General features: G+C 41.4%; 1 protein-coding gene across 1 annotated transcript; it reads left to right on the forward strand.

Annotated features, from left to right (window-relative positions):
• The first annotated feature begins 2,679 nt into the window (after positions 1 to 2,679).
• On the forward strand, positions 2,680 to 3,828 carry LOC130998582 (uncharacterized). Its single transcript, XM_057923998.1, has one exon. The coding sequence runs from the start codon at positions 2,680 to 2,682 to the stop codon at positions 3,826 to 3,828; it is 1,149 nt and encodes a 382-aa protein (XP_057779981.1).
• Positions 3,829 to 8,808: the final 4,980 nt, after the last annotated feature.

The following is an 8,808-nucleotide window of genomic DNA, read 5'->3' on the forward strand; positions in this document are numbered from 1 at the left end:
TTGAGGCTACATATACATATTTAAGCAAATACCATAGATCTAAACATAGCAGAAGTTGTAACTGGATGCATCAGTCACAATTCCGTCAGCCCACCGGGCCAGCCCATCGGGTTTTCGGGCTAGCCCTATTGGGTTCCGGGTTAGTCGGGTGCGGGCTAATCGGGCTGGAGGTTTTTTCGGGTTGCGATTTTTCAACCCTAACCCTCTAATTTATAAGGTTATTCGGGTCGGCCCACGGGTTTCGGGCTGCATTGACATCCCTAGATCCGGCCGCACCTAATGGACTGGGCCTTCGTACCCTAATGACTCCTATAAATACCCGACGAGCTTCACAAGCTAAGGGTGCTGAAATTCCGTTCTGTTGTGCATTGTTTGAGAGTTGAAGCTAGCCCAGGCTGTGGGCGTAACCTCGTACTATTCTGTTTATGTTTTGCACGGCACTTTCAGCCGTAGGTACTTCAATTTTCATTTAAGTAATTTCAATTCCAGTTATGTTTTCCTTTACATCTTTTGCTTGTGTTATTTACGTTATGGTTGGCTAAGTTTATATTCTGATTTGGGAAAGATGATCTAAGCATGAATGAATAAACTCGAGAGGTCTAATTTGAGCATAACAACTATATGAGCATATTCCCGATACACTAAGTTTGATTCCAAAAAGGTTGTAACAACTTGGTTAATTAATTGATTACTAGTTAACTAGGAAGTTCTGACCACAAGTAATAATTTGGGCATAAGGCGAGTTGCCATCGACCTCCAAAATAGTACAACTGGTGTTGGAGCCGTGACTGCTGTGAAATATCGGCGTAAGAGTCAAGTGGGTCTATCTAGTTCTTAAAGCATTCTAGGCAAAGCACAACTAGCGATAGGCCATCGCAGAGAGCGTGGATGTTGTTCGGGGTAGTTGATTTCCATTAGCTGACCCTTCTAAGGGATCATAAACTGAAAGGATAGATTGGGCAGGGGGTTTGTTGTGTGCGTGACGAGTGACAATAGGGGCACAACAATTCTTATGCCTATAACCACTGGTATGCGAATATAGTGATTAATCTTTGCACCAATGATCGAGTGTTAATTCATGTTTAGTGATTCGAACCCAAGTCAGAATTGTTTTGTTATTTGATTTATTTCCTTTGTTATTTCAGTTTAGGTTGGATACCCGTTCTGCCCATAACCACGTTTTGGTCAGAACACTGCAGAAAACAAAACCCTTTTAGTGACACCCTTGCAGGAGAAGTTACTGCTCAGTTCCCTGTGGATTCGACTCTGGACTTACCACTAGCTAGTCTAGTTGTGGGCACAGGATATTTTATTTGCGCGAAGCTCAAACGACGGCTTCGTCAAATTGGCGCCGTTGCCGGGGAACTGAGAGCGCTAGTAATTTCTTTTGTAATTTTTGTGTGAGTTTTGCCTTCACATTTGTGTATGCGTCGTACCAGGAGTGCAGGAAACGAAGACCTTTTGTTCAACGAGGAGATTGAGCCACTTGTCCGACTGAACAACGCTAACAGACGCAGGGCAGAACAAGAGGCACAGGCAAGAGAGAGACAGTTAGAAGCAGAGAGAGAGATGGCAGAAAATCCGGAAGGACAGAATGACAACAACAACAACAGGACCCTTCGTGACATGATGTTCCCAAGCAACCTGAATCTCAGACCGTCAGCAATAGTGTTACCCGAGATCACTGGAAATTGGGAGTTGAAGCATACACTAATCCAAATTTTGCCCAAGTACAGTGATATGCCCGGGGAAGATCCTCAAAGGTATTTACAAGACTTTGAGATGGCGTGTGGAACAGTGCGCACCGCAAGTCCAGCCCTTGGCGAGTACATCCGACTCCTCACTTTTTCGTTCTCTCTATTAGAAGGAGCGAGGGAGTGGTTGTACGATTTACCCGAAGGAAGCATTCGGACCTGTCAAGCGCTGCAGAGCAAGTTTTTAGAGCGATACTTCCCAGCCGCCCGAATCCAGAATTTGAGGACTCGAATAAGTAACATCAAAATGGGGACGGGAGAAATCCTCTATGAATACTGGGGAAGGTTCAAACAGATGTTGGCCAAATGCCCGCAACACCAAATACCGGATCATGATCTTATTCGGTATTTCGTGGGAGGACTCCGAAGGCAAGATAGGTAATGGTTACACGCTGCATGTGGAGGATCGATCCTAAACAAATCCGCAGCGGAGGCTTTCAAGCTCATAGCCGACATGGCAGATGAATCGAGAGATGAGGAAGGGACTATAGTCAGAACTACTCCGGTACCGGCTTCTTCTGCCCAAGACGAAAAGTTGGACAAGCTTTGCAACATGTTCGAGAAATTTATGACGAATCAAGGAACACCCAATCAAGGGATTCCCAACATTCGGAAGCCTGTGAAGGCATGCCAGCTTTGCATGGCAAATTCACATGCAACCGATGAATGTCCACAACTTTTCGAAGATGAAGAGCTTGATGCTATTGGGCAACAGCCAGGAGGAAACAACGGAGGGCAAAACCAGAAACCTTTTGAGCCCTACAGGCAGCAGTACAACAATCAAGGATGGAAACAACATGAGAACCTTAGGTATGGCAACAACAACTTTTTGGGGCCAAACCAAGGGCAGACGAGTAACCCACCGCAATACTCGCAACAACCGCAACAGGCAAGATGATCCTCCCTATCAGAGCTCGTGCACCAAATGGCCCAACAACAAGTGAAGTTCCAGCAAGAGACCGAAAAGTTCATAATGGAGACGAGAGGAGGAATGCAGAATGTGAACTCCCAACTATCACATCTTGCCCAAGCAGTCGCCAGACTTGAAAGTAAACAAGGGACACTTCCATCCCAAGTGGAGGTGAAGAAGGTGAATGCCATGACACTCAGAGGAGGAAAGGAGTTGCCCGAGGTTGATAAGGAGAAAAACAAAGAAAAGCTAGAGATCAACGAGCAAGTCGGAATGGGATCAGCAGATGAGGAAGAATTCGCCCAAGAACAAGAGGCAAAGCGAAAGGCGACAGGGAAGGGTAAAGAGAAATCAAGCCAGACTGAGCCCAGACTCCCCTTCCCAGACAGAATGGCCAAGGAACAAGAGAAGGAAGAATTAACCGAGCTGGTTAAAATCTTCAAGAAGGTAGAGGTCAATATACCCCTTTTGGTCGCGCCACGCTCTATGCCCAGATGTGCAAAATTTCTCAAAGAACTCTGCACTCGGAAGGTCAAATACACGGATGATGCGAAATTTCAAGTGGGCGAATCCGTATCCGCAGTCTTACAACGAGATATGCCCATAAAGTGTGGGGATCCTGGCATGTTCTACATCCCATGTGTAATAGGAACCATGAAGGTGGAGAAGGCAATGCTCGATTTAGGGGCATCCATCAACGTTATGCCCTTATCCATGTACCGGGACCTGGAGATAGGACCGCTGAAGCCTACCCGAGTGGTGATCCAATTGGCAGACCGATCAAATGTCTACCCAGAGGGGATATTGGAAGACGTTCTGGTCAAAGTGGAGGAACTAATCTTTCCAGCGGACTTTTACATTCTCGACATGGGGAAGTCAAAGGCACGAGATCCGGTCATGCTTTTGGGCAGACCATTTCTAAAGACTGCCAGGACTCGCATTGATTGTGATACGGGTAAGCTAACATGTCAGTTTGAAGGGGAAACGGTGACCTTCGACATATACAATGCCATGAAGCATCCAGCAGATACAGAGATGGCGAAAAGTGTCGACATGATCGAGAAGGTTGTTGAAGAGGTTTTGCCCAGAACAGCATTCAAGGAACCATATGACATTATAATCCAGAATGGCAAAACCGAGGAGGATTTGCAAGAGGAGCTATAATTAATTAATGGATGTCGGATATATTAAATACGAGGATTTAATAAGTCTAAATACAAGCCCCGACTCATCACCGACAATAAAGGAGTAAGTCAATATTGGTTCTCTAGTGGAATGAACTGATATTTATAAATTAATTATGGTCTGGGCTGACCATAGATAAATTAATTTATTTGGGGCCCATCTTTATTCCTTGTATCTGGTCCCTGGACTGGCCCAATGACTCCTAGCCCTAGAAGGAGCAGAAATCGCCCCTACCCTAAAGTGGCGCCCCCTACTGCTTATTTTATTATAAAATACAGCTGTCAGCTCTCAGGAAAAACACACTGATAATTATTATGGTTTGAGAGCTGAGAGGAGGCGTAGAAAACGTTGGGAGCTTTCTGCCTTGGGACTTTCACAGCTCGTTGTCCATCCAACGGTGAAAGCTGAGCGGGATACAGTCGAGAAGATCAGAACTGGAGTCTTTCGATACGATCATCAACAACCTGTGCATCCGTTTTACAAGTAAGTATTGCCTAACACCTATGTGCAGCTGTTAAATTCATAGGAGCATGTTAGGATTAATCGTTGTATGATAAATTAATAATAACCAAGAAACGATCATCGGGCAAAGCGGAACGTTAATTCAGTTTAATATTCCTTCTATTGGTATCAGAGCCCAGGATTGCAAGGAGAATTGGGGGAGTGGTATGAGCGACGATCAAATCACCCAACAAGCCCAGACGATGTTCGAGGCGAATTTCAAGAAGCAATTCTCCTACATCAAAGCTTGGAAAGTGCTTCGCGAATGCGAAAGATTCATGTCGCAAGCTTGGAAATGAGCATATAGAATATTCATCATTGTCACTTATGTGTATGATAGCTCTTTTCATGGAAAGGCTTTCTGCAATAGCTCTTTTCATGGAAAGGCTTTCTGCAACAATATAGAAAAAAGAAACCAAAAGTTTTCATCTTTTTAAGAAAGCAAACTGTTGGGAACCTTGTGGAATATCCTAACCCTTGTTTTGATGATACCAAAATTCATAGGTCTTATATGTAATAGACTAGAATCGTTTTGAACTCAAGTGTTAGAGTTCGTTTCTAGTTTAGTTGCGGTGTCGAAGACTGAAGACTGAAGAACGAAGACTGAAGACTGCAGATACCAACTGAAGTATCAGTTGAAGAATCAGTTGAAGACTGATTATTTAATGCGCGCAAAGGACTGATACTAAAGTCAAGTATCAGTTGAACATTCCTCCAAGGACTGATGTTCCAACGTTCAGAGGAAGCCACGTACACAAGTACATCCGCATTAAATGCAGAGATCTCAGAATATCTTATCTCTGCAGAGGTCATTCCTATCTGGTGGTTACTTTTCAGAGATGTCACATCTCCTGTCCATCAAAGAGAGTCGTTTCCACACAGACAAGGAACCTCGAAGATTGAAGCCTCAGCCCAAATTCGAATTGCTCTCCAACGGAAGAAATCTTGAGGACGATTTACGCCAACAGATCTATTCAAGAGTTCTCCTACAAATAGCGCTCGAGGATCACTTCAACCTTCACCGATTCAACGACATAAGCTGAAGCTCTGCCGAAATTGCTACTCAGCCTGAAGCTTAACCGCCCCAAAGCTTGAATCGAAGAAGAGAATTCCAAAGCCAAAATCAGTCACTATTGATTACATACATTCTCTTAGACCCTAGGCATATATCTGTTTACCCAGAAGTCAAAGGTCAAACTTGCTTCAAAGAACTTGTTCTTTGTAAGTATAGTTGGCATTCGTTCAAACCTCCCCCCCATAAGAGTGTTTGAGTGGTTCGGAGTTCAGGAAAGGACTCTGAACTCTGAGTGAAAAGTCTTAGCAGGGAAATCCTACGCGAGGTGTGTGGGTGCTGAAGAAGGGTTTTCTTCAGTTTACGGTTGTGTGCACCAGGCAAGCACACGGGTACAGTTTGCAGTGCACCAGTGAAGCACTTGCGGAGTGGATTGTTGGTCTGATCAACCAGCCGTGGATGTAGGAAAGGGTTTTTCCGAACCACGTAAAAATCTCTGTGTTATTTACAGCTTTCAGTTTTACATTCTTACTTGTGCTATTTCTATTGATAAAACTGAACACTGACTAATAGCAAAGAGAAACCTTAATCCAACAATCTGCTCCACCGAGGCTATTACGAAACTAAGTTTAATTTCCGCTGCGTATGATATCAATCTGACTGAACTATCCTCTGATAGTAAGGAAGAGTGATATCATCTCTATCTTTGCAAACACGACTGAAGCCCTTACTTGGATCAGTTAAGTTCCAGTAACTTAACTGATAACTCATTACTGAAGAGCTTTCAGTATCAGTCGTCAACCATGTTGGTCAAAACTGATTTCAGTAAAACAGGAGTCCTTGTTTGCGTGCAAAGTTTCGTTTTGATCTCTGACTGAGATCCCTCTGATTGAGGTCAGTAGATTAAGTCAAAAATAGCCTATAGGTGTATTCCCCCCATACACCTATTCGAGACCCTCAGGACCTAACACAAACAAAAAGTTTTCAAATAGACAAAGAAGAAAAAGAAATTTGAAATATAGGTAAAGGTTAAAAAATCAGCATAAAGAATATTCATCATTGTCACTTATGTGTAGCTAGCTCTTTCCATGGAAAGGCTTTCTGCAACAATATAGAAAAGGAAACCAAAAGTTTTCATATATAGAAAGAAAAGAAATTTCCAAAGAACAGAAAAGGTTAATAACACAATATAAAGAATATTCATCATTCTCACTGCCACTTCTGAGTGGAATAGCTCTTTCCATGGAAAGGCTCTCTGCAACAATATTGAGAAATGATTCAAAAGGAAACAAATAGAAATTTTCGAAGAAGACAAAAGAATCTTTTAAGTACAAAATCAGATAAATTTTTTGAAAAAAGAAGAGAGAAGAATATTACAAATTTTAAATCGCAGAGCTTAAGTGTGAAGAATTAGAAGATAATGAAGTGCTATTTATTGAATTTTGAAAACAGTTAGTTGAAAAAAATTTGGGCTCCAAATTTCAAATTCAAAATTGGGCTGAGGTTGGAGCCAAAATGCACACCTTCTCTTAATCCAGCGTACAATAATCATGCAAAATCCATTGGGCTAAAGTCTGTGCTAATTGGCGGGAAATGGCTGCAGTAGAAAACCTTGCTTTTATATTAGTATAGATAGATGGTGCCATCTCTTCTTGACGCCGCCACCATAAAGAGGTGAGCAAAAAATTCACAGTAAGGGAGAAAAAATCAAGATAAGAGAGAAAGACTGAAAAGAACATAAATGTTATGTTGAGAATTTAACGGTACGAGTAAATGGTAAAATTATCTATTTACAAAAAAGTTTACGAGAATGATGTATTGATTCGTGAACTTTAACCAAATATCGAGAGGGAAGCAGGGCAGTGTTATACCATAAACACACAGGGGACGACTGGTAGAAAGTAATGAGGTGGGAATGGAATGCTCATTACTAAGCTAATTCTGATGAGGAGTAATATATGCGGAGCAGAGGAATGAACTCGGACAGAGGAATCACTAGGGTCAGAGGAATGAACTCCACCAGAGGAATGGACTCCGCCAGAGGAATGCGGCTTAGTAAGAGGAATGATTTATCACGCGAGATAGTCAGTGATAGGAGTGACCGTTTTACTCGGGAAGCGCCAGAGCAGAGGAATCGCCCGTCTATGGGCAAAATTACCACTATACCCTCGACCACGTGGGGTGCATGACCCCAAAGGCAAAATTACTATTTTACCCTTCAATTGTACTCTATAAATACCACATGCATTCCTCCTATGTAGGATTACGTGCTCTTCACTAATACAACAACAAATTTATTCTCTCTCGGCAATTCAACTCTTTCTCTCAACTTTTACGCTCAAACACTAGGTAAAACTCGTAACTTAGAATTAGGTGTTGATAAGATACATTATCAAATTCCTAATCCCACGGTTGGTTGACTAATATAATTAGGAATGGTCATTACGTTGGGAACCGCTAATCCCATAAACACGGTATTAGTGATTCTCCTCTCCCTCCTTGGTATTATGTAATCCTAATTATGAGGAACGGAATTTATCTTTTATTTTAACAATATTACCCCTATTTGTTTATTGTTATAATAAATTAAACCTTCAAACAAATCTAGATTATCATATCTTATACATCATCACGCCTTTTATCTAGTTTTCTTCAAATTCGATCATATAAGACAATTGCACTATTACGAACAATTCTGCCTCAATTTTCAAGTTCATGATTGCAAGGAAGAGGGTAATTTTTTTTTTCTTTTGTACGTGTAGTTCAAATAGAAGATTTATGTGAATATTTCAATTAGGTATTTTATTCTTCATGGTTGTGTCATGATGATGCATTTGTCACACCCATTCCTAAAAACAAGGTGATGTTCGAACCAGTTATTGTAACGTGGTTCATTGATATGAGAATTCGAAAGCCTATTCATTGATCAAAGAACTCAAAAGAGCAACATGGGGTTGTTTGGTGGAATTAATTTTGCAGTGTTATTCTGAACTCATCGATAGAAGATAACTATGCATCTGCATTGTTTTTGTTCTCAAGCATACGAGAATGGGTATTAATGAAATTGAAGGGTAAATCGGATTTTTTTTATATATAAAAAGGCAATTATTTATTGTATTTTTTTATCATTATCAGCTATAAGAATGAAATAAATTAAGATTTCGTCATTCCATTCCTTATGAATACTAGTCATAGGAGTTTTATTATTGAATTCATTATTTTCTCAATGTGATTCCATTACTAATGTCATTCCATTTTCTTTGAATTCCATTCTTGCAGCTGCATACCAGCCACCCCCAGAGTTTTTACAAGTACAGCTGCGCGTTTCCTTCGGATAAAAGAAAGTATAAATTCGGGCAATTTCCTTTTCTCGTTTTTACCCGCGAGCTGTAAGTGAATTATGTAAAACTCAAGGGGCGATTATATAATTATGAGAAAAATCTTAG

Source organism: Salvia miltiorrhiza, chromosome 8 (assembly GCF_028751815.1).
Source record: "Salvia miltiorrhiza cultivar Shanhuang (shh) chromosome 8, IMPLAD_Smil_shh, whole genome shotgun sequence".
Classification (NCBI taxonomy): Eukaryota; Viridiplantae; Streptophyta; class Magnoliopsida; order Lamiales; family Lamiaceae; genus Salvia; species Salvia miltiorrhiza.